We start from the raw sequence: 27649 nt of genomic DNA on the forward strand, positions 1-27649 counted from the left end.
TTTAGTGTGTACTTTGAGTTTTTAGTTTTGCCTATGTCCCATTCACTAACATGGAGAGGTGGGCTTTATGACCTAGGCCTATAAAAGTTACACTTTGGGGGAGCTGTCATGTTTGTCATGTCTGTAAAGTTGACAGTGTATCTGATGCCTTAAATCTTGTCATTGAAAAATGATGCAAACTCATTGCTTTTGCTGGTAGAAACTAGTTTTTTTGAGTGTGTACACACACACTCAAAAAAACTAGCTGAAAAATATAGCTGACAGGTTAACCAACTCTCCAGTCATAGTTCACCAAGTGGCCCTGTGGATTGTTACTGTATCCCAAACCTTCTAGCGCCACCTATTTTTGCAAGGAAGCGAGTGAACTTTGCTCTGCCACTTTCTCGTGGCTCTACACCTTAACAATAGAACCCTATGCAAAATAATAAACCTGCAATGAAACTACATAAAATTTCACGAAAACATATCTAAAAATTTAAAATGCTGGAAAGTAAAAAAATTTGCCTTGTTTTGTGAAGCAGACAGAGCTTTCTACTCAGTTTTTCTCAGTTTCACTCTGCAACAAGCATGTTATACACACAGATGGCACAAAAAAAACCAGACTTAATAGCTTGCAGCATTGCAGCTGCTTACAGGAGCACCTGACCTCCATGACCCCACAGAACAACAGAGCTTTTGCTTGTGCCAGTGCCCCTGGTGTACTGCACCAGCTCATCCATTTACAAATCTTTTATCATTCCTCTCCTTGCTCTTTTCTAGCACTCAGCCACCTCTTTGCTTTCCCTTTTATCCCCCCAAAAGCTTTGCTGGCACACAAATGTTCACCACTTTGCTGCCAAACCTATTAATCCCAGTATTACCCCATATTTATCTGTATAAAAGTACAGGCAACATGATTTATCTGTTGCTTTGTTTGCTTTCTTGTTACTGCTCCCTGAGTCCTCTCATCTTCTTCCACTCTATTTCCAGATCATCTATTGTCTGACACTTTTCCCAGCCAGGACTGCAACTCTCCAGATGTCAGCCACTTGCATGACAACAATCTGAGACCACAGAGCCACTGCATACCCATAGCTAAAATCAGCCAGCCCAGTCAATCCAATCCCAGTGCTTATCCTCAGTCTCAGCCTCAGTTCAATAGCCTTCAGGCTCAAACACCTTTGGGACCCTCCAGACACCGACTCTTTGCTGAGTGCAGCCTTTCCACAGAAGACCACCCAGATGACAGTGGCCCAGAGGGGAGCGTGGCAGTGAATCCGGCCAGGGTGTACACAATTACTCGGGAAGGAGGGATGACCTTGGGGGGGCGTAGCAGTGAGAAGAGCCTGGAGCTGGAGGTGTTGAAGAGCTCTAGGGCGCACCCTTTGTCTCAGGCCCCTGCCTCTGCCAACCTCAACCCGTCCTGCACCAGCCAGCTGTCCGCCACAGCCTCCCACGGTAGCCATCACCATAGTAGCCATCACCACAGCAACCATCATCATGCCAACCAACAATACAGAGGCCCGCCATGGTCACCACAGCCACTGCAGAGCTCAGGGAGTGCTAACAACATCCGGGACTGGGAGATGAGGAGAGGGGAATTGCGAGATGACTACACCTCAGACTGTGTTGCCTGCATTCGGGCTCCATGTCAAAGCCAGCGCTCTCTTGACCTGGATAACTCACCGCAGGCAGCAGAGAAACACCAGAAGAAACTACAGAGGACGTACAGCGAGGACAGAGCATCAGCTGATGAAAAGGGTAAAGAAAAATGGATGGAAAAATGGGCGATGGCTTAATTTAATGTAAGAGAGAAGGGAAAAGTCGGTAATTTTGTGGTTTGTGCGTTCAAATACTATTTGCAAAGTAGTGTGAAAAATACTTAGGATCAGGCCCGCCGATAGGGGGGGACAAACGGGTCTGCTGTCCCGGGCCCAGGGAGAGGGGGGCCCACAACTGGGCCCTCATTAAATTGTGGAATTAAAAAAATTGTCAGAATAGTGGAAAACTATTATTTCAATCACATTACAGTTTTTTATTTGTATTCTCCTAGTTGTCCTTGAGAAATAGTGATCATGAACCCTCCCACCCCAAACACAAAAATGGTTTGGCCCAGATCAAACTTTGATGTTGTTATTAATTTGAAGTTGAGAAGGCGCGTGGGTCTACAATCAAAATGTCTGGTAAGCACAAGTCCGGTGCCCAGAAAAGGAAAGAAAAGGGAAAAAGAGAAGAGGAAAACAAAGGGCTGAGAAATGCTCTAAACAAATATTTTAAAAAATGTGCCGACAGTGAAGCTGGGACGAGTGGAATAGAGCAAGGTAAGTAGTGCAGCCAACCTTATAAAGCAGCCTAACTGACCAGCTCTAATGTTAACGGCCATTAGCCTAGCTTGTACAAAAGCCTGACAAAACACGTTATCTTTGACAGAAACAGAGAGGAGGGAGAGCGAGCAGCAGTCAGGTGTCAGGAGTCAGGCTACGGGTGACGGAGAAGAGAGAGGGGGGTTGTGTCACGGTGGAGCGGAGGGGCAGAATGAGGCTACCGGTGACAGAGAAGAGACAGAGGGGCTGTGTGACTCTGGACCGAGTCCGGGGCAGCAGAGTGAGGCTACCGGTGACAGAGAAGAGAGAGGGGGGCTGTGTCACTCTGGACCGAGTCCGGAGCAGCAGAGTGAGGCTACCGGTGACAGAGAAGAGAGAGGGGGGCTGTGTCACGGTGGAGCGGAGGAGCAGAGTCAGGCTGCAGGTGACAGAGAGAGAGAGAGGAGAGAGCGGAGCTGTCCGCTGAGCAGGGATCAGAGACTGATTATCAGGCACAAAATTTCAGCGATCCTGCATTATGGCCAACTGTGACTGTGGCTGGAGGTGAGCGGGCCTTCAGTAAAATGAAGACTATAAAAAACTACTTACGCTCTAACATGTCCCAGGAGAGGCTGAACGGTTTGGCAATGCTCTCCATAGAGCGTCAACTTGCCAAGAAACTGGACTTTCAAGACATTATAGATGATTTTGCCACAAGGAAAGCTAGGCGCATAGCATTTAGAGTTTAAATCTAAAAATGATGTGAGAAGAGGAGAGGAGAGGAGAGAAGAGGGAGACAGAGGAGAGGAAGACAGAGGAGAGGAAGAGCAGATGAGAAGAGAGGAAGAACAGATGAGAGAGGAAAACTGGAGAGGTGAGGAGATGATGACAGAGGAGAGGAAGAGCAGATGAGAAGAGAAGAGAGGAAGACAGCAGAGGTGAGGAGATGAAGACAGGAGAGGAAGAGCACATGAGAAGAGAGGAAGACAAGAGAGAGAGGTGAGGAGAGGAAGACAGAGGAGAAGAGAGGAACTAATGTCAGTTATGAGATGTTCATTTGGTTTTGAAGTTAGAGAACTGACAATTCTAGCATGACGTTGAACTGATAAAGTTTTCATTTAAAGTTTGATATACATGCTTATTTACTGTATTATCAGTTGACAGAGAGAAAATTCTTAAAATTAAAATGCCTAATTTATTCTTCCCTGGTCTATTTTTCCTGCATGTATAAGGATTAGAAAATGTGTATGCATAACTCTTAATAATATTAGCAGGTCCTTTGTGACAAGTATATAAATGTCATATTTAACTAAAATCTCAGCTGCCATGGAGAGCTAAGATTTTCCCCTCGTATACAATACCTTATTTATTGCATTATCACAATATATCAAACATAACTGGTGATGTTTAGTGACAAAAAAACCCGGCGGTGGTGGAGGGGAGGGCCCATCTAACATTATCTTGTCCCGGGCCCAGACAAGACTGTCAGCTGGCCTGCTTAGGATACCTAAGTATACCCAATATAATTATTCATAATAATTCATAAATACAATATGTTTTTAGAAATGTAAAATTACCTAAAACTAAGAACAGTTGTGTGTTTGTCACCTTAGAATGAGCCATTTATATTTACAGAGAGGGTCCTCTTCTGAGGAGTCTGCCATGTTGTTTCTACAGTAGTCCAGAATGGATAAAGAAACACTGGCTCTTGCTGAGGCCACTTGCATTTTCGCATCACCTCCATAATTTGCTCGCATGCTTGGCACCATTGGAGAAGTTCCAATTGGTTGTAACCTTACTGCTAGATAACACTACATCCTACACACTAGACATTTCAGTGAATAAAACATAAAAACAAGGTGTATTTTACCCATTCATCCTTAGCTGTTTCACTTTACACTGTCTTGACAACATGCATTCACTAGTCTCCTCTCTTCATATCAAGGCCCATATTTGAACACTCATAACCCTGATACCATGCCTTCCTTTTGTTCTCTGTTTTCAGAGGACAGTCCTAATAGCTGGTTCCCCAAAGAGAATATGTTCAGCTTTCAAACAGCCACCACCACCATGCAGGCGTGAGTATTGCATGGAAATCTGCCCTCACTCCTACTCTATACATTACATTGTCATACTGCATCACCATGTTGGCTGGATATCGTTTAAACTTTTCCTTCTAAGAATTATTGCTCAAATGTAGTGTTTTGTCACAAAATGTTAATGAGCATTTACACATTTCTTACTTGTTGGCCTCACTAATATATGAAGCCAGTACAACTTGTAATAAGTCCACTTTATTTTTTACATTTTAATTTTTAGTCTATGAAACTCATAGCTGCTGATATGGAAATAACTTTTTTAACCAAATTGAACTTAAGTTTTCTATTTAGTATAAGATATAATATGTTTCATTTCCGCATTAAAATAGAGAAACCACCGTACTTATGGTAGATATTTTGTTGAAGGGTGTACTTACATTATCCCAAATGTTTCCAACAATGTTTAGTCCTAGAGAAATCTGCAATTTTATTTAAGAAATGTTGCATTTCATTTGGTTACCTGTCACTGACGTCATATCCCCTTTACCTCCTTTAGTTGCTATAACTTCTGGGAAACATGGGAAACACCAGATGATACATCATTGCAAATCCGTTTTTTTTGCATGCCATTTTGCAAGACAGTAATCAAGAAGAGATTTAATTTAATATATGTCAATACAGATGCAGCTTTCTACAGTGAGCTAACTTACTATGATAAGTGGCTCATGCCAGTCACCAAGTTAAGGTTAGATAACGTGTACCTTAATACAATATCAACACACAATGATTTAATTTAGATTTTTTTTTTACTATTTAAAATTATGTAATCTGAATTCTGACTAAATGTAACAAAAATAAGACGTTAATACATTTTGTTTTCCATGAACATGATTTCTGCCTGTAGATTTTCATGGCAATGTTTAATAAAGAAGATAACAGCGAAAACTCCCGCCAACTTCAGCAAAAAAAGTAAAAATAAAGAACATACTTTCTGTCACATCAAAGGCTTAATTTGATGGATGAGTTGACCTTTGACCTTTGGCCACCCCCCCCAACATAAAAAAAAATTTAAAAAATAGGGCCACATCCCCAGCACATCTGCGGAGCGCGCAAACACATAGGCCCGACCCTTTTACTCGCAAGTGTTTAATCTATTGGGTTCTCTCTCTAGTCTGGAAAAACTGTTTCCGGTTGTTGAAGAAGAAAAAAAAAACATGCCTAAGAGAGTGTATACCTCCGCAGTTATTAGCAAGACTCTGCTGACGGTTATTCAAAACTCATCTGTGTGGAATGACCCAAGAAAATCTTTGGTGCTCAAATGCAGAATTCAAGAACCTCTGGCGGGCAACCTGCAGGCTGAATGGAGCCTGAAGTAGTGCTGGGCGGTATGACCAAAAATGTATATGACGGTATTTTTCAAAATTCTAACAGTTTCACTGTATAGGACCGTTTTGTTTTTTTTTTCATGCATAATCAGATGTTCACAACAGTTTCTACTGGTTGAGAGAGGAATCACTGCAGTAGATTTACTTAGGATGCACTATTTCACTGTCATGATGAGTGAATATTGTAGATGAATTCCACACTAGTAGTAATACAGGGTTGCATGGCCCCACAAAATGATGCTGTTTACAAAGAAGAGCCACTCATGATTCTAATGAAGTAAGAAATCAGAATGCAAAGACAACTGCAGTCAAAATACAGAACTTTTACCGTGCATATTTCACAAACATCTTTCATAAAACCAATACAAAAAGTAGTGCAACTTGCAATAGTTATACTTTTGCTTTAAGTTCAAGCCCAGGTACATTACACAGTATTCAAGTAGATCTAAAAAGGAAATATAAAACAAGTGTGACTTAGTGAAGAGACTAATTGCATTGATATGTGCTTTGAGGTATATTCACATTCAAATAAATAGTAAAACAAAGTGAAATCAACAGCATGTAAAGGCAACTTACATAATAAATACAAAAATGTGTGCAACTTGTATTAGTTAAAACCCAGGTACATTACACATGTATTCAAGTAAATCTAAGATGCATTGCTTTGAGATATATATACACATTCAAACAAATAAAACAGTAAAGCAAAATTATGCAACTTCCATTAGTTATCACTTCCTTTAAAAGTATTGCTTTGAAACCAGTATTGAACATATAAAAGAAATATAAAGTGCAACTTGATTCACAGGATTATCCTGTATAATAGAAACAATAATCACACATTTCAACATTTACAATTTTCACAATTTTAAGCCAGGAAAACCAGATGGTCCACAGCATCTGGTTTGAGTGCGGCCCTTTGGCAAGTGACAATGTTGCCACCAGTGCTGAACGCTCTCTCTGATGGAGCACTGGTGGCAGGGATGCATTAATACTGCCGCACTAGCTTGGCAAAGCGAGGGAGATTTGTCTGATGGCATCTCCACCAGTCTAAAGGGTCTACATCACTGTCAACCTCTGTGGTCTGTAAGGAGACTATCAGCTCCATTCTGATGCTTTCCTCTTCTGACAGTGTGCTGCTGCTGCTGCTGCTGCTGCTCTGCCTTTTGAAAAAGCTGGCCAAAAGAGGAGGAACAGGCTCTGCTTCTGCTGCTGCTGCACCAGCAGCCCCTGAGAGAGTGTCCTGTTGGGCCTTTATTAGTGACACTATCTCTTTGACTGCTCTGGATAAAACCTGCTTTATCAATCAAATCAAATCTTTATTTGTATGGCACTTTTCATACAAAGAGTAACACAAAGTGCCTCACAGAGATTAAAAACAATAACAGAAATGAAAAACATCAATGAAAATCAAGAAAAATACAGACAGCCTGACCCTCCCACCCCCACATAAACGTACGCAACAACACACACACAATCATGTAGATATTCCCACACATATTCGCAAAGGCACCCGAACATCCACCCTTACCACCCACACACACGCACACATACACCAACACACACCAATTGTTACTAAAGAGACATGGCTAGGCACTGAGACCTGAGGCGAGGGAGAAGCTACCTTTGGGGGCCAACCTCACTGAGAGAGGTCACGGTCCAGCACCGCCGGGGCGCCGCCACAGAGACCATCCCAACCCGGGCGGACAGGAGTGCCCGCACCAAGATGCCGAGCCCTCTAGCCACCCGGGCCGAAACAGTCCACGGTACAGCACCCCCAATGGTGGACCAGAGACCACTCCCAGTCCGGTAGGCCCCGATGAGGAAACACTGGAGCTAAAAACTAACACAATAAAATAAGGTAAAGAACATAAAAGCTAAGAACGTAAGGGACTGAAACAGTAAAATAAGACAAAGAATACAAGTGCACAGTAAAATAGTTTAAAGGTTATAACCGCTAATAATTAGATAAATAAATAAATGGGAGACTAAAACAGTGGGATAAGATAAAATAAAAAAGTAGAATAAATAAATAAATAGTTAGTTAGTTAGTTAAAAGCCTGATTGAAAAGATGGGTCTTGAGCCTCTTTTAAAACCTCAACACTGTCTGTGATCCTGAGGTTCTCCGGGAGGCTGTTCCACAGACGGGGGCCATAGTAACTGAAAGCCGCCTCCCCATTTCTTTTAGAGCTAACTTGTGGTATGGTTAAAAGGCCAGTGCCGGAGGACCTCAGGGTCCGCGAGGTTTGATAAGGTAAAAGCAGCTCAGTTAGGTAAGAAGGCCCAAGACCTTTGAGACACTTAAAAACAAGTAAAAGAACCTTAAAATCAATCCTGAAACGCACTGGAGCCAATGAAGCGATTTTAAAACCGGTGTAATATGCTCCGCCCTCTGGTCCTCGTCAGCACTCGTGCGGCCGAAGTTCTGCAATAGTGGTAAATTGGAAATGCTCTTTTTGGGAAGACCAGAGAGCAGGGCATTACAATAATCTAGACGACAAGAGATAAAAGCATGCATCAGTACCTCCGTGCTGGCCTGAGAGAGAAACGGGCGGACTCTGGCTATGTTCTTTAGATGATAAAAACAATTTTTGTTGTGTTTTTGATGTGTGGGATAAAAGTAAGCTCAGAGTCAAAAATCACACCCAGATTTGTTACAGATTGTGATGTTCTAAAAGCCTGTAACTTTGGTAAAAGTCTCTCTTTCTGGCCTTCAGGACCGATGACTAAAACCTCTGTTTTGTCCTGGTTGAGCTGTAGGAAATTTGCTGCCATCCATGAATTTATGTCTGAAATGCAGTTAAAAGGGCATCAATAGGCCCTGTGTCATCAGGAGACACAGCGATGTACAGTTGAGTATCGTCAGCATAACTATGAAAGCTGATGCCGTGACTCCTGATGACGTCCCCAAGGGGAAGCATGTACAGATTAAAAAGAGTTGGGCCTAAAATTGACCCTTGGGGAACCCCACACTTTATCTCATGGATTCCTGAGGAACATGTATCCATACTTACAAAGAAGTGTCGATCTGTGAGGTAGGAGTCAAACCAGTTCAGAACAGTACCAGAGAGGCCGACCAGGTTCCTCAGTCTATTTAATAAAATGTGATGGTCTACTGTGTCAAAGGCGGCAGTTAGATCCAGTAGTATCAAGACAGTGAGTTTATGGTTATCTAAGTTGAGCCTGATGTCATTTAAAATCTGTACAAGGGCCGTCTCGGTACTGTGATTCATCCTAAAACCAGACTGACACCTCTCTAAAATGTTATTTGTGGTTAAAAGTCATTTACTTGGTTAAACACAAGTTTTTCCAAGATTTTACTTAAGAATGGTAAGTTCGATACAGGCCGATAATTATTAAAATGTTGGGATCTAAATTGCTCTTCTTCAGAAGGGGTTTCACCACCGCCGTTTTAAAGGAGGTGGGGAAGACACCCGTCTGAAGAGAGCAATTCACCATGTATATCAATTGTTCCTCAAAGAATGCATGAAACGTTTTAAAAAATGGAGTGGGAATTGGGTCTAAGAGGCAGGTTGTGGGCTTTACTTGGGAGAAAACTCGACCAAGTGTCCTCGCATCTACCAGGGCAAAACTCTCCAGTGTTTCCTCCGGTAAAATCAATGATTCGGGTGAGTAAACACTTAAAATCTGATGCGGTAAAAGACTCGATCTGATGTCATTGATTTTACTTCTGAAGTGGTCTGCAAAATCCTCACAAAGGGCGTCACTTGGTATCTTGGAGGGTCTATTAAAATTTGCGTTTGTTAAAAGGTCGATTGTGGAGAAGAGGAATTTTGGGTTGGTTTTATGGTCGTTGATTAATTTTTGAAAGTGAGAAATTCTTGCCTGTTTGACAGTGTTATTGTAGGTTTTGAGGTGTTCACGGAATATTTCGTAGTGAACTGTTAACTTTGACTTTCGCCATCTCCTCTCAGCACTCCTGCAGTTTCTCTTCAGCTTTTTGATGTTCATATTTCTCCAGGGCGGTGTAGGTTTTGTTTTAACAGTCTTCAATTGAAGTGGGGCCACTGAGTCCAGTGTTGTCTTTAATTTATTGTTAAAACTGTCAACAATGAAATCACATGGTGCTGGTAAAATATCTGCTGGAGTGCTCTGTAAAATCCGGATAAACTTTGCAGCCACTTCAGAAGTTAGGTAGCGTTTCCTCACTGATCTCACCGGGGCCTCCCGTTGATTAAAACTGGTGACTGTAAAAAACACACAAAAGTGGTCAGACACAGCCAGATCCACAACAGATGGCCCACCAATGGACAGGCCATAAGTTATGACCAGGTCCAGGGTGCGCCCCCTGCTGTGAGTTGGCTGTGTGACATGCTGTCTAAAATCTAGGCAGTGTAAAAGGTTTAAAAATTCTCTGGACACTGTGTCTGAGGAATTGTCCATGTGCAAGTTAAAATCACCAGTTATTAAAATTCTATTGTATTTACTATAGATAATTGATAAAAGTTCGGAAAACTCATTGATAAAAGATGATGAGTACCTGGGTGGTCTGTAGACGGTTAAGCAAAGAATGGGGGGGTTGCTAAAAACAAAGGCATGATACTCAAATGATACGAAGTTGTTAAAAAATACTTCATTTGAGCACATGGTAATCTTTGTAATTGAAGCAGTTCCGCCTCCTTTTTTGCCCTCTCGAGTTGAAAATAAAAAGTTAAAATTTTTTACCTTTTCTTTATCCATATACTTGGTTCTAAACCGTGGATCAAGAAGAGATGCAATGCCAAGCAGGTCATCTGTGACCTGATCGGAATATTTCTCATTCAAGTAGGCTAGAATGTTTCTCTTCACATCCTTCGTCAGCTGAGTATCACTCTCTTCCTCAACAAGAATGGATGTGTTGAAGAGACTGAGCACTGACTTGAGGTAGGAGACAATGACATATTGCTCTCCTGACAAGGCATCTGTGAAGTCCTGGAGTGGGCTCAACACCTTGTTGACAGCCTCTAGGACATCCACAGCTTGCCAGCGAGGGACCAAGTGCCTTGATTTTTTGTCATCTTTTAGAACCTGACTAATGGCCCTCTCTTGCTCAAGCACTCTTTGAATCATCATCTGACGTGATCCCCACCTGGTAGGCGTCTCTGATGTGAGCACATGGTTTGGAAGACCCAGATCATTCTGAACAATGGCCAGGTCTCTCCTTTTCTTCCATGAGTATGTATGTGAAGGCTGACACAATTTTTTTGCACACACCGACTGCACGTTGTATGCGGTCATCTTTCACACCTCTCTCTGTAAAAACGACAAACAATTATATTAGTTCACTTATCCTAATGTTAATTAAAACATTGATTTTACCATAGCCCCAAACCAAATGATTCCAATAAACCCACACGAAGCAAGTTGGAAATATATATCATATAAGGCATTGATGATGATGATGATGATGATGATGATGACGATGATAATAATAATAATAATGATAATGATGATGAAGATCGTGATGAAAAGAGATAACAGAAAACTATTTATTTCATTTCATTCATCAATTTCATTTTACAGCTATAATTTATAGTTCACTATTAATATAATGACTATTGCTTACCTATGGCTAGGTGAAGTCTGTGACCAAAGCACTTGAGTCTTAGCCACTAGCGTCTTCTCTGAAAGCCCCCAGGAATCAAGTGCCTCTTGCAGGCCTGCTGCAAGTAACTCTCCAGTATGGTCATCAGGAAAGTAGCTTGTTTGCAGACAATGACTTTGCAACACCCATTCATCACTTATAAAGTGAACTGTAAGGCTAAGGTAGGGCTCCATAGTGCGACTAGACCACATATCAGTTGTTGCTGCAAATGGCGGACGGTCGCCAGGTCTGTTTCGAGCTTAGCTCTGTGCTTCCAGTACAAGTTGGGGATTGCAACTTGGCTAAAGTACTTTCTGCTTGGTATTTCATACCTGGGATCCAGCGTCTTGATCATCTGCTTGAAGCCTTCTTTTTTGACTGTATCAGGCGGAACCATGTCTTTTGCTAGGTGGATCGTGTTTGTAATCTCGATCCACTGTATCCACTGCTTTTGCCATCGTAGGGAGTCCCTCTAGTAAACATGTCTTGAAGTGACATTTGGCTCGACTTTTCTTTTGCTTTCCCCATGTTAGCACTACTTGCTGATGTTGAGGGCGCTGACCTTAACTTCATACATTCTTCATATTCCACGACATGCTTGCGGCTAAGGTGGTGGAGCAAATTGCTCGTGTTGCCGCTTTCGGCACCAACTTTGGCCCGGCAACATTTGCATAAAATGGTTGTTGTCGACGTCGGATTTTTTGAAACCAAAAAACCTCCAAACAAAAGACATGGCTCCTCCTTTTGGAGTTCTTCTGTGTCATCATGTTCAACTAATTCTGCAGCTTAGATTTTGGAACTTTCAATGTCTATCCTATCCATCTTCACCTTAACATAACACCAGAGCACTAATGTTTACCTTCACCATGCCTCACAGTCGCACACATGCGTGTTTAGAAGCGCGACATTGAAAAGGGTCCTGTCTGAAACAGTGTCATGCAGCGCAGCATTCTGAACATTGTGTAATCAAATACAATGGTATGGCGGCATATTAAGAATCCATACCATAACAAAAATATACACCGGTATTCGGTGTGAACCAGTATACCTCCCAGCACTGACTGGAAGAGAATGAAAAGTTGGGCTGCCACTTTAACTACTATGTTGGAGAAGTGCTTTTCTACCGCCTTTACCAGGGGGAACAATTTGGTCCAGAGACAATTGGTGAGATGGTGAGATGGTTTAGAGGTGAGGCAATACCATCTTCTGACGAGATGCAGAGCCATCCAAATAGCGTCCAAATTGAAAAGGTGGCTGGAGCGGACCAGGCAACACTGATTCATAGCCCCGGTGAAGAACAAGAGTTGAAAAAGACTGTCAGAGTGATTTTGGAATCAAAATGTGACGTCTCCATCCGATGGTTCTTCAGAGTGACTTTTTAAATGTTTGGAAAAACTCCTGAGGGTCAATTCATTGTGGAGAGTTTCAGCTCAAAAAATGGGTATTTTCAAATACCCTGAGTGTGCCTGTAAAGGGGTGGATGAAAATGACTGCGACTACGACTGCGGGATACACATAGGCACACTGTTTCGCACCAGTCGATGCTATAGGGAGGTGTCTAAGGTAAACAAGAATCTCTCTTTGTTATTCTGGAAAAAAAAAAAAAAAGATCGAGATACGAGGCCACTCCCACCCGTCTTCCGCGCCCCTCTCCTTTAACATATATAGGTCGGACTCTAGGACCCTGTGATACATGCCCCCTCCTCATGTGGAGCTGCATGATGGGTTGGAGTACGATTGCATACGCACAGAGAGTGACCAGCCGGACACTGTGCTGTTGACACTGCTTCTTGACGGCGTTAAATCTGCTGTCCTTCATCTACTGAGCATTGTCCTGAGCCAGTACCAAGATCTGCTACGGATGCCAAGTCAACCACCCGAGTCAGATACAGCATGAATGCCTGTGAGAGATCCCAGAGTACTTCTTCCAGACTCACTTTGACCCGTTGATGAGAAAACTCTGGACACCACAGTTTGTTCTGGCCATCCTCAGGCTGCTGTATTTGCAGTGCATATATACCAGTGAATCCAGAGTCCAAGGTATGGCTGAAACATTTCTTCACAATCTGAAATCATCAGAGAAGATTGTGGACAAAATCAAGGAACTTTTCAACAACTAGCTCAACTTCGAGCGGCTGCTGACCTTTGGAGTGGTTCAGAAGACTATTTTTTTTAAATTGCATGCTTTTTTCTCATACATATATATGTATATACTTGTTGCTAGACAATTGTACCATGGGAAATTGTTTGAGAGGACTGTTTCAAGCTGTGAGAGAACGCTACATCATTTTTGAGCTATCGGCTCTTTTACATCAGGCCATTGAAAATACTGTAAACAATGGGCCAAAGTACAATGGAGTTGAATTGGAAAGATTAGAAACAATAATGGAACTAATAACCGGCAGTTTTGGGGGAGTGGACCGTCTTCACAGGGCTGTGCAGGATGACATGGGGAGTAAAGTCAAAGTAGATGGGGTGAAAAAATTTCTATCAGAGCAAGATATGTATACCTTACATAAACCTGCCACAATAAATTTTCCAAGAAATACAGTATTCGTACCACGGCCCCTAAACCAATTTCAGCTTGATCTCTGCAACTTGCACAATACAGCGATGGGTTCAAGTATCTTTTAACCGTTATCAACGTTTTTTCAAAAAAGGCTTATGCCAAAGTGCTAAAGACAAAAACGGGAAGCGAAGTGACCAAGGTGTTTGCCTCAGTGTTAACAGACAGCAAAGTGCCTGAGAAGGTACAAAGTGATGCAGGTAAAGGATTTTTCCACAAAAATTTTAAGGCATTAATGCAGAAACATGGTATTGTTCATTTTGCCACCGGCAGTGATCTGAAAGCTTCTGTGGTTGAGAGGTTTACCTGTACACTAAAGACTAGAATGTGGCGATACTTTACAGCTAAAAATATAAAAATACACGTCGTTACATAGATGTATTACAGGATCTGTTAAAAAGTTATTATGACAGCTATCATCAAAGCATAAAAATGAAATTTAATAAAAGTCACTCCGGTAAACACACGGCAGGTATTTCAAAACTTGCTGGGACATTTCCCCTTCGTCGCAAAAACAGGTGAAAGATTAATTTAAAGGAAGGTGACGTTATTATCCAAACTCAGAGGGGTATTTGATAAAAAATACGAGCAAAGTTCCATGGATAAGCTGTTTACAGTGTCAGAGTGTATACCGCGTCAGCCCCCCATGTACAAAATAAAAGATTATGATGGAGAGCTCATTGACGGGCCCTTTTATGAAGCCGAATTACAAAAAGTAACGGTTGGTAAAGATAAATTTTATCAAGTGGAAGAGATTCTAGCCAAGCATAATAAACGTGGTAAAAAGTATGTCCTGGTGCATTGGAAAAATTGGCCAGAGAAATTCAATAGTTGGGTGGAGGCCAGTCAGCTGACTGATGTATAAAGGCAGCACACAGCTTTTGATACAAATCACAAAGAGCCATGGACGCAAAGTCTGAAGAAGGATTTTATGACTCTGCCTTCTAACACCAGTCTTGGTGTGTATACAGGAAACACCATTTCTGACTTTGAAGTGGATTTAGCCCAGCATCTTCACTTGGACGGTCCCTGGCAGATAGCTTTAACAGAGATTTCATACCCTCACACTTTTTATAATGTTAGCGCTAAGGAGGCAAGTTTTCAATGGATAGACACTTGGGAGCACAGAGTTCCAGAGTTCAACAAGCACATACAAAAATGTGACTATTACAATAGCAAATTAACCATCCACAGGGAAAGATTTGAAGAAGGCTATTACGATGATAAAGAAATCATTTTGAGACAAATAAATTTGTTGCCTAAAAGGATGCAATCTGAAGTCACTCTTAGGTATGTCCCCTTAAAACATGTGTTTCAATGGACGGGTAGCGGTTGCTATCGAGTGTGTTTTTTCCCCCTGAATGGCGTACATTTTAGGTTTACATGCCTGCCAATGGTTTGGGTGCGGTCCTGGCAAAAACTCTCCTCATCCATCTGATATAAAAGCCGAGAAGTACCAGTTCTTCTGTTACTGCGATCTGGTGCCACCGCAAGTGGTTGGAGACTTGTACGCTCCGCTTTTACGAACAGTTCAAATAGAGGGGAAATTTAGCGACATAGTCACTAAAACCTTTAACCCGGCTTACTACTTACCTGTGGCACAGGCACAAATTGAAAACGCTGGTGTAGAAATAAAGACAGATCAAAACCAGCCGGTAAATTTCACCTACGGAAAAGTGGTTTTGACATTACATTTTAAGCCTGTTAAAACGCTGAAGCTTCCTGAAAATAATTAAAAGATGGTGCAAGTAGAACCTCACCCCGATCTTTATCAATTTGTAGGTTATTTTGAAAATCAAGTGGGAAATAGGATGCCTGGGTTCCATGGGGCTCCCACGATGCACGGCAAGGGACTGGGATCCATGTTTTCAAATAATTTCGCTTTGTAACACTGATGCTTACAAAAGGTTTTTCCATTGCTAAGCCTCATCTTAAAAGCCCTGCGCAAAATATTGCGTCGGACGTAGTCAATAGAGTTGTCAGGCAAGTGACTCAAAAATAGGCTCCAGTCACGGAAGATCAAGATGGTGCGGGTCTTATGCTTCTAGCTCAAAGACCTGGAAAAAGACCCCCAGGGCGTCGTGCAGGGGGGTCATAAAAAGCGCAAGACCAACAGTCTGAGCAAATCAGTGCAGAAAAGACGAGCCACAAGAAGGAGGTCCAGCGATGTATTCTCTTGACTCTCGAAAATATTGTGATGGTTTTTGTACAGCATAAATCTCCAGAATGCAGCATGTTGGAGCTGGACTTATTCGCAGCCCCACCCACTCAGTTTTCTATCAAACAAAGCAAGTATGTCGATGTAACACCAGTCTCAGCTCTCACTGACTTTTCGCCCATGGAGTTTGTGCTTGAAGGTCAAGGCAATCGCTATGTGGATCTCAGTAACACTCTGCTTCATCTGTGTTTGCAAATTGTGACTGGGGACGGAACAAACTTGGCGCAGGATGCCTGCATAGGAGTGATAAACTATCCAATTAATACAATCTTCTCACAGGTGGATGTAATGCTAGGCGACAGGCTGATTTCTCAATCCAGCACCACCCACCCCTACAAAGCCATGATTGAGACATTTTTAAATTTTTCAGATGATTTGCTGAAAAGTCAATTCACAGAGGGTCTGTTTTACAAAGATACGGCTGGAGCTATGGACAGCAGATGGTCCCAAAAGAGGGTATGTTCAGAGGGCTCGCTTTAGCGCCACATTGAGCGAGTTTCACGGTTTTGGTCCATTGCACGCCGATATCTTCTTTTGCGACCGACTTCTTTTAAACAACTTAGAACTATGAATCAAGCTGACCAGAGCCAGTGACCCATTTCATTTAATGGGCCAGCCCAACTCTGATTTCAGATTAAAAATACTAGAGGCTTCTCATTTTGTGAAAAAGGTGGCCGTTCCCCCAGCTGTGCATCTGGGTCATTTAGCAGCCCTGCTGAAAAGCAACGCACTCTACCCGTTATCTAGAATTAATGTGAAAACTTATTCCATCCCCCAAAATTCCAGAATATGTACCAAGATAATGTCATTTCTGGATTGTTGCCAAAATATTTGGACATCACTCTTGTAAAAAATAATGCATTTACAGGGAGAAGAGATCTTTCACCTTTCAACTTTGCCCACTACGATGTGGAGTATTAGGCTCTCTGTCAAGACAGCAGACAGATTCCATCAAAAGCCTTCCAACCTCAATTTAACAACAGGATTTCTGTCAGAGAGTTTTACAACCTCTTTACAGCCATTGGAAGACATCTCAACGATTTAGCTCTGTGTATCGACAGAGAAGATTTTGAGCAGGGTTATGGCCTTTTTGTTTTTAATTTAAATCCCAATGAGGATGTCTCTAATGGTAATTTAAGACTTGAGATGAGATTCAGAGTCCCCTTACCTCACATGGTGACTCTCGTGGTTTATGCTGCGTACGATTCTGTTTTAGAGATTAATTCAAAGCGAGAAGTTCTGGTGGATTATTACTGAGAAGATGAAAACTGGTGAACTTGAAACACTCCTAAGACGCTTACTGGGTAACATAATCTGCGGTTTTTGGGCTTTGGATGAATTGAGCATCCTGCAACCCCTATCGCTACCTGCTTTTATTACCCTAAAAGCATCCTTTTTTTCCTGGAAAATCATCGCGGGATAAAGAACATTTTTACCATAACCGTCAACTTCAACATGAACTATCCACTGTATGCGGGCAACACTGCTTGTATTGCTTATGCCAGAGAGCCTGTGGGTTATCCTACAGAGATGTCATATCTTGCTACTCAGACAACATGATAAAAAAATGATGTGATTGTAACCCCTTCCTGACACTGGAAGTATAATATCTATCTGGGCTACAGTTTCAAATTTACTGAACAGGATCCTGAGTGCTTAGCGGTTGATGTTGAATCGGCTAAATCCCCTCTTTCCAGTAGATGTTATCTTCACAGGCATATGTATCCAAAAGGTAATAATAGCGTGGTGCCTCCACTGTGGAACTACTTAACTCAACCTCTATGAGCTACACTTATAATTCCCCAGAAACAATAGTAAATATCACAGATGTTAATAAACCTTCAGAAAATAAAATGTTCAGGACAACGTTGGTAAAATGTACAACCTGAATTAATTTATTTTCTTTTATCTTGGTCTCTTTCCTGTATTCTTGTAACCAAAATATAGTTTCTTTTCTCTGGTCTTTGTCCCAAAAAAAATAAATGTTGTCTTTGTTAACCACAATAAACTCAAAATGAGTACCAATGTACCAAAAAAACCCTTAAATCGTCAAATAGGATCAAATAAAAATTCACATAAGTGTCCTTTAACTTTTTAAAAGTAAATACCAAAGTCACATAAGTGTCCTTTAACTTTTTAGCTTAAATTGAAAATCTCACATACGTCTCCTTTAAACTCAAAATTTGTCATATATATAATGAGATGAAAAGATATTTAGACCTCAAACACTTTTTTATCTCTTAAAATAAATGTTACCCTTTTTGGTTTTATCCTACCAGGACAAAAATATATCAAATGAAATACCTTCAAGTTTTTAGATTAGAATCACTTATGAACTCTAACACTCACAATGAATTATATTTTTAACAAGACAACATCTTAATGAATTAATATTTTTATGGTCCGTTAATTTAACCCTTTTAAATGTGTTCAGTTATTACCAAGCGCTTGGGTTTCTAACCGTTGGGGCCCTTAAGTTGGTGCACAACAGAAACACAAATCCTCGATCCTTCAATGAGAAGCGACACACTCCGTGTCTCAGAGAAAAACTTCTCTTACTCACGAATCCACACAGAATAGGAAGCAGGTCAGAAGAGTCGGCGAGCAAGGATGATGATGAAGCGGCAGCAGCAACAGGCAAGGTGTAGCAGGTAGGCGTCTGTGTCCACGCAGGTCCAGCGGCAGGGTCCGTCCTCCCAGGCGGCAGTAACAGGCTGGGTAGCCGGCACGGTCCTCGTCTCCCTCAGTCCTCAGTTGAAGAAGCGGCTGGCGTTTATAGCTGATTGTCCCTCACGACAATACTAGCTTAAACATCCACGCTTTTCAAGTTTACACTTAACACTTTTTCCAAAGCTAGTGAAAACAATAAACGCGGTTAGCCTAGCTGCACTTCACTTCAAACTGCGGTATAATGAGTCAATAAACAGTGTGTCACACAAGACATTTCACTGCAAAATAATATTTGTGCCAGTACTTTTAAAAGTATTTAAGTCTACAAATATCAGTCACCTCGATCTTAAACTTAGTTTTTCTGCTTCGCTCGCTGAACGGCCACGCTCCTCTCCTGCCAACATGTGCTCTTCTCCTCCTGCGGGTTTTTCCCTCACTTCCTCGTTTACGTCCACCAACCCACAAAGTCAATTCCGATTGGCTAAGGTGCAGCTTTACGGAAAATCTATTGGCTGACTAGACAGAACTTTTACAATTCACCACAACAAGTTTATAGGAAATGTAGTTTTCAATGCATATACCCGTGTATGATTTAAAACACACTTTCCTTGTAATTCTGTATTTTTGTAGGTCCCTACATGATGGTGTCACACTTTGTTGAAAAATATCAGCATTGTATTTCACATCCCTGCACGAGGTCTTGTGACCAACTGTCATGTTCTTTACATATGTTTAAAGATTGTCTTGGATTGTCACAGACAGTCATAGACTGCAAGAAACGGGGTCCAGCCTCTGGGTGAGGGGGCGTTGGATTTCTTATAGGAACCGGTTAGGTGTTTGATCAGGTTGATCAAATGGGAGTCCACCCGTTCTGAGCTTCTGGTAGTTTATTAAATACATACTCTGCATTTTTACGATCACAAACAGGAAGGCTTTTAAATATCTGTTGTACAGCCGCTTCCTCTTTGCCAGGTTGTTTTTCCTCCTCGGATTCTATGTGTTTTAATTCATCTTGCAGTAGAGTCAAGGTCAAGCGTTTTATTTATTTCTGCCCTTGTTTGATGAGATTAAGGTAACGCTGCAGCAGAGCGTTGCACTTTTTCATCTTTTTATAAGGACTGAGTCCTCGCTCCTCTAATATTTCTTTCATCTTTAAATCCAAATCGTGTTCAGCAGTTTGTCTAATGTTGTTGCTGCTGTTGCTGCTGCTCATTGCTGAGGCAGTTTGAGTCAGACGGTTAAACTGCTGAGGCGAAACCAAAAAGATTTTCTGCGCTGTCTTGAGAGCCATTTCCATCGTGGTTAATCTGATTTTCTAACCAGTCCTCCTATTAACTGTCCTATTATAGGAACTGCTGCTGTAAGCAGAGGAAGGAGAAAACCCCCTGTTTGCTGCAATGCACCCTGTTTACGCTTCAGACTGATTTTTTTGTCAGCCAGCAACCTGGTCAATTTCTTTTGTCTGAGATTGCTCTTAATCTTTTAAAAGGAAACATTCCCCTGTCTCGCCAACAATACCAAAAACTCAGAAGACAAAGACTGAAGATCTGAGGAGCTTAGGAACTTTAAGTAAGGGGGCATTTTTCTTAATGCGTGTGCTTGTCTTGATGGTTAAGATTTGGGCAGATACACAGCAGTCCACTCACCAGGTAGTATCTCTATTCTCTGTCTGAGCTGGTCTGGACAATGATGAGTCAAATCCATCAATAAATAAGAGTGCGGTTGCCTGTTAACGTCCTCAAAAATTTCTAGAAAATGTTTTTTTTCTGGAGGGAAACATTTGTTGAGCTAGAATATTCTTCTGCTTTTTATCTCACTGATTTTTAAACAGCACCAGGTAGTTACTGTAGTTGTTTCTTAAGTAGCAATGATGTGTAGAAGATGAAGAAACCTCCGCTGACACGGACTTGGTTGCATTAAAATCAATTTATTAAAACAAAGTTCAGCATCCACCAGGCACCATGGTCTGCCTGGGAGAGGATTCAGGATCAATGCGAATCTCTCTATCTTACAGCTCATGCAAGTCTCTTATATAGGTACAGGCATCAATACATTTGTCAGTAAAGCAACTCTTCACCTGCTGTGATCAATCACAAGACCCCACAAATATCTCCTTTTTTGAAAGGAGCCTCATTCCATTTTACTTTTAGCCTGGCGCCAGTATTCTGCACACTTGGCTCCCAGGCCTAACCATCCCTAGACCTTTGACCTCAAGGCCTCCTTGCCTAACCGAAATAAGAACCTTAAGAAACTGAGCATAATACACCTCATTACAATTCAGACTAATGGTGCGGCTAAATTTGTACTGATGAAAAACATTCTGGGTGAGCATGATGACGCTCATGTTTCTGTGATGATGGTATTGGGTGAAAATTCTCACGACCTCTGGAAGATAGGAGTCTTGAAAGATGAGGTTGTCTAAAATAACCAAGTGTGTGGAGTTGGATGGAGAAAGGGTTTCATCCTCAAAAGAATCAGGTAGCCCTTTACAAACCGATGTTATTAATTTTCTCTTGCAGTTCTCTATACATTGGTTGAAAATAAGTATAAATCCATACAATATTATCAGGAACAGCGTTCATAACATGCAAACAGTTTTCCAGCACTTTTTTTGACAGAAAAAGTTTTTCCTGACCAACTAAACAAGAAAAAGATAAACACATTCTAAGATCATAATCAGTCTTGTTTTTATCTTCTATGTCCTTTTTTGTTTTTTTAGAATAAAAAACAACAGTTTACCCCTGTAGGATTTTTGTTTTTTAATCAATATATATATATTTTTAAAAACAATTCAATCAAACTAGAAAAAGCAACAGTTAAATCAAAAAATACAGTATCTACAATCAAAATAGAAAAATAAATCAGCAGTTTAATCCAAAAATACAATATTTACAATCACAAGAGATTCAAAGATTGAATTCAATAGCCAAAGGGCTCAGTGTGACTGGCAAGAGCCGTCTTTTGTCAAACACTACTCTAAACTTTTTCTGATATGATGAAATGAATGCACTTCAGACATTTTTTACTAGTATCACATTCACTGAGCCACTTATCGGCTTTAGGGTGATATTTAGGTAATTTGTGTGCATGAAAGCAGTGAGTAGAAAAGCAGATCTTATTATAGTCGCCGCACATGATTGTGTTTTTGTCTTTTTGTTTTGCGCAGTCGGGTGTACAACACACAAAGCAATGACCTGCACAGTGGTGCCTCATGTGGAGGTCATAACCTGTGTAACAATATTCACACACATGGCTTGTACCCAGGAATGCTTTCAAAAAAGTTCTGCCATAGTAGTGGCTTTTGAGAAGGAAGAGAAAAACTGTTTTAGCGTGTTTCCCACTAGATGTTTGAAATTTGGAAAGCGCTCTCTCACCCTCTGCTCTATAAAACACTACTATTTTACAGTCAAGGGTCTGCTCAAATTTAGTAATATCGCTAAAGGACACAGGAGTATGGAAAGATAATCCAGTCTGATTCTGTATTTTGCAGGCTCTTACAACAGCCTCATCCAGGTTTAAATTGGGATACAGCAAAAGTGCTAGATTAATGGCAAAGCATAACTGATTATCAGTATTGTTGACTATATGCAGACAGCGCATTTTTTTCTGAACAATATCGATGTTCAAGTTTTCTTTTTGTGCCGCCGCGAAGACTACGCACCACCTGCACAACTAGCTCTAGAGTGCTGTCATAGTGGCCATGTTAGATTGTACTAACCTGTCAAGAAGATTTTGAAATTTGAGACATCATTTTAGAAACTTTCTCCCCTTAATTCTAGCTGCACCACATCCCCCTGCCTTGCATGCAATAAGGCTCTATCTACCGCCTCTTGTACAGAGCCCATAACATTATTGTAAAACTCTGCATAATCTGGCATGGGCTGTGGGGAGGGAAAATTAAGTAACTGTCTAATTTCAATGTTGTTAAAATGATTTCTGTGAATGATTCTCAGCGTAGGTGGAGCATTCCCTCCACCCATCCTACCAGTGTTTGATGGCCCAGGTTGTTGATCATTTAGGTCTATATTGACTAAGTGACTATTTTGATTGAAAGAGGGTTGCACCAAGACATTTAGAGCCTCTTCCAAATTTTCTAGTTGTTGAAGATCAGAAAGAGGGGGTTTATTGAGGGTTGCGTTTGTTTCACTTTTGGTTTGTAATTCGTAGAGTTCAGGCATTATGAGAGCAGAGTCTGGATCATTTTGTCTAACAATATCACGCATCAGAGCATCAATTTCTGATTGAAGGAGCTGAACACAAGCCTGGTAGAGGGCTGTGCCAGGACATTTAAAGCCTCTTCCAAATTTTTGAGATGTTGAAGATCAGAGAGCGGAGCCCTTTGGTAATTTTCACCCATGATTAACAATAGTAATAAAACCCTGAGACAAAGCTACTTTTCAAATGCCCATCCGACTCTTTATTTATTTTGCATTAAATATTTTGCTGTAGCTACACTATATCGCGCAAGGAATTCATGTAACTCCTCACTTACAATAGGCCAAAGGCTGGCAAAGAGTTGTCCTTTTCTCCTCCTTCTTCTTCTTCTCCCTCCAACAAGGGATCTTCTGCATCCTACAGCAATCAGCTGTGTTCTTGTCGCTGTGCTTGATTGGGCTGCCCCAGCTGCTGCTGTTGCTGCTGGTGGTGCCCCTGCTGGTGGTGCCACTGCCCCTTCTTCTGATGAAAAAAAAATGTATTTAAATAATGATAATCAAATAAATTAAAACACAAACAAAACTCAAACAAAAATAAAAATACTCACCAGCAATTAAAACCTGATCTGAATCCTCCACCACACTTGTCTCTGCCTCTGTCACAATTGACTCTGCCTCTGTTTCTGCCCCTGCCCCCGGTTCCACTGGAGCCTCTTGAAAAATAATTTTTAAAAATCATGAAGGTCAGATTTCAAACTATACATCTAAGGCATGTAATAAATATATACCATTACAAAAATTAAGAAATAAAATTTAAAAAGCTCACCTGCTGCAAAATGCAGTTTCCTCTGAGTCAGAGCTCAATGTAATATATTCTATTTCTTCAGCTTCTTCCAAGCCTAAATAAAACAAACCAAAGCAGCTTCACATTAAGTCAAATGTATCTTGAAACATTAAGACATTAATCCAAACCAAAACAGTTTCACATTAAATCAAATGTATCTTGAAACATTAAGACATTAATCACTTTTCACCTCATTATATCATCAATGACCAGACCAAGACTCTCAGGCTCTCAGCACTCTGTGTACTGGCCTACTGCAGTCTGTGAACTGAGACTGTTTCTAATAAACCTCAGGCATAACCACACTAAGATCTCGCAGGGTCTCGTGCGGTTAAAAAGAAGTCTTGCACGCTTGAAACACTGTAAAAATGTAGAATGTAGTTTACCTTCAAATTCCCACTCTTGACTCCACTCAAAAGTCTCTTTAGATCCTTTAGACACATAAAAAGACAAAATGTCAATACAGCGGATAAAAGGTGATACATGAGAGTAAAGGAACACGATGAAAACATATTGGTTTAATAACTAATATCTAGACTTACAGGATTCAACCGCCTGACTAGGACGCACAACTGGTGTGCCTGCAATGCAGCGCAATGTAATTATAATCGCAGCATATACAATCTGAAGCAGTGAAGTATATCATAACATAAATTACATTTAAATTCTTAAATAAATGCAGAGACTTGATACTCACTCGGCATGACTTGTGACGATCCATCTTGTATTCATGGTTGTCTAAAATGAAAATAACTCTGATAAATAAAGGTGTAAAACAAAGTAAAGTATTTGGGAAAAGGTATTCAAGTATGAAAGAAAAAAACACGTACTGGATGGCATCTTCAGGATTGCAGCTCTCACAGGTCCTCTTCCACTGAGACTGAGGCTGCTCCTCAGTGAGCATTTTTAAAGGAGAGGTGTGGAGGCTTCGGATCAATCACTTCATTAATATCCCCACTTGAGGACAAATTGGAGTCACTTTGTCCATGTCACATGAGCAGAGTCTTCTGCATACAAGCCTTCACATATTTTGCAGTCTAGTTCTTCCCCCACTTCCTAAATTAATACTTTTAAACAATTATGGCCTCTCTGCAGACAGGATAAATGGATCATCCGTCTTCGTTTATGTCACACCATCTGCATACAAGCCTGACGATAATTTGTCCATCTCGTCCTGCCACCTCCTAATTACTACTTTTAAACAATAAGCGCCCTCTACAAGCGTCATAAATAAATCAGAATCTCTGTACAGGTCACACACACACTTCCTCAATTATTACTGCTCCATTCAGCCTACAGGTCACCCGCCAGACATTCAACCCACAGACACACACACACACAGCTATTACAACCGTCTTGTTCAACAACTGCAAACAGTTTTTACAGAATAGAGAGAGAACCTGACACTTTAAAACATTTGTGAGTGTGGGGTGTGGCCCAAGAATTATTTTATTTTAGAATGAATTATGATTCACATGCGGTAGGGGAGACACAAGGTCAAAAGTTTATGGTCTAAGGTTCACATGGGACGGGGGGTAGTGATGTCATACAATGGGCTTCAAGAGGGTGTGGCCAGAGGTCAAAGGTCCATTGCCAAATTCATCCATTAAAATTAAGCCTTTCATGTGACAGAAAGTATGTTCTTTACTTTTTTTTTCCAGCAGGTGCCCATTCCTCTCCATCATTTCCTCTATGTTTACTGATGTTCACATGCCACCACTGTCCAAAAAAAAAAAAAAAAGCAAAAAGCGTCACCAACACTTGCAAAATAGACAAAAGAGCCTGTGCAAATTTTACAGAGGACACAGACGCAGCTGGAAGCGTCCATGCCCGACGTCAAGGAATGAGTCCTAAAACCTTGAAATGAGTAAGCATGTCAGCACTCCTTGTCTTTAATTAAAAAGGTGATTTGACTGGATTGTTGGTTAGATGCGAAATAAGTCAAGTCAAGTCAATTTTATTTATAGAGCCCATTATCACAAAACATGGTTTGCCTCAGAGGGCTTTACAGTGTACGACATCCCTCTGCCCTTAGACCCTCACATCACCCAAGGAAAAACTCCCGAAAAAGAACCCCTGAACGGGGAAAAAAAAGGAAGAAACCTTAGGAAGAGCGGTAGAGGATGATGAGGGATCCCTCTTCCAGGACGGACAGACGAGCAATAGATGCAATAGAAATAAGGTCTGTGGTTACCACAAGTGAGATTTTTACATACACGCCACCCTTTTGTGTAACACTCCACAATAATGTCATTATCATGTTTGACTCCTTAAATGTAATGCGATGGGTGATACTGAAAAAATACAAATAAGGTTTGAAAACTGAAAATAATTAAGACCTTATTGCAAATTTTGAGCTTTGTCCTCACATCTCCCACTTGAGCTCTCGGTTCCCAAAGCCAAGGAGGTCACAAAAGTCTTTCAGATTTCTTTTTGTACTTCAACAGGAAGTAAGATAACCAGACAGCTGATATCTCTCGCTCTTTGTTTGTCTTCTGATGTGGCCCTTTTCATTTAGCCACTTCTTTGCAGCTTGCCATACCCAGCTGATGATCAGTCTACAATTGAATTTTTCTTACCTTTAAGAGATTTCTATTGCCCATATAGCAACTTGGTTCTTATTCTTGAGACACTCCTGAGGGATCCACAGGGCATCTCTCTGATCCTTTTTTACTTGAGCTCTGGTCAAAGCTGCTAAGAATACTTTCCTCTGGAGCTTGTCTGCACTCTCTCTAGCATGTGCTACACCCTCTGCCACTGACTTTTAAGGCCACTCCTCCACTGGCCATTTCAGAAACTCAGGCCCATTTTGTCATGTGGTATCCTCCCTCAGATCCTCCAGAGGACTTCCTCTTGTGATAATGTGAGCAATGTTGGAGCCCCAAGGATCCACCACCAGTCTTCAACCAACCAGACTACTGGATCTCACCAAGTCTGTTAGCAAAGAATGTTGAGTACCTTAGCTATCTCTTTGAATTGCTCCCAGGACTGTTTAACTGTCAGCGTGACTGAACAATACTAAATTTCCATTTTCTTTTTCCTTTTGGAAAAGTTGATCAAGGTCATCATGTGGAGCTTGTCTTCCTCCACCTGGTGCCTGAAACCCACGGCTTTGACGTCTTCATCTCTTATTTGGTTTAGAAAGCTTGTGCCCTGACCGGACCCATATGGCTCTTCTTGTGGTTTTGTCCAGCTCCTTCAGGCGATTATGGGAAGTCAAGAGATTGCCCACATAATTTTTCTTCTGAAGGACTGCATTCCACTTCCACCATCTCATGGATTTGGGACACGGACATAGACTTAAACTTATCTTGCCACTCTGGTTCTTTTTCCAGGTGCCTTTCTGTCCTCAGGAATGTGGTCTTTACTGCACTTCTGCTGATAGGAAGAGAAGCAGGGTCTTCAGTCCACAGATACTGCATCCCAGTATATAGATGTTATGCGAGCATCCTCTCTGATGCAGGTGAGGCCTTCTTTTATGATCTCAAATTACCCTCCACCACCAGGGTCATCTTCTTTCCCATCCATCCATCCATTTTCTTCCGCTTATCCGGAGTCGGGTCGCGGGCACAGCAGCCTAAGAAGGGAAGCACAGATTTCCCTCTCTTCGGCCACTTTGTCCAGCTCTTCCTGGATTCCGAGGCGTTCCCAGGTCAGCTGAGAGACATAGTCTCTCCAGTGTGTCCTGGGTTTTCCCCGGGGCCTTCTACTGGTGGGACATGCCCTGAACACCTCACCAGGAAGGCGTCTGGGAGGCATCCTAATTAGATGTCCAAGCCACCTCATCTGGCTCTTCACAATGCGGAGGAGCAGCGGCTCTACTCTGAGCTCCTCCTGGATGACCAAGCTTCTCACCCTATCTCTAAGGGAGAGCCCAGCCACCCTACGGAGGGTTTTTGGCCGCTT

The 27649-nt window shown here is 41.5% G+C and overlaps 1 protein-coding gene across 1 annotated transcript in view; it reads left to right on the forward strand.

Moving 5' to 3' along the window:
• Positions 1–27649, forward strand: part of LOC121945001 (NMDA receptor synaptonuclear signaling and neuronal migration factor) — a 147217-nt gene that overhangs the window by 32354 nt on the left and 87214 nt on the right. The window contains exons 3-4 of the mRNA XM_088077245.1: positions 970–1740; positions 4288–4360. Coding sequence (XP_087933371.1) covers positions 970–1740; positions 4288–4360 — 844 coding nt within the window. The remainder of the gene's footprint in view (positions 1–969; positions 1741–4287; positions 4361–27649) is intronic.

This window comes from Plectropomus leopardus, chromosome 4 (assembly GCF_026936395.1).
Source record: "Plectropomus leopardus strain MGB_pleo_1.0 chromosome 4, ASM2693639v1, whole genome shotgun sequence".
Lineage (NCBI taxonomy): Eukaryota > Metazoa > Chordata > Actinopteri > Perciformes > Serranidae > Plectropomus > Plectropomus leopardus.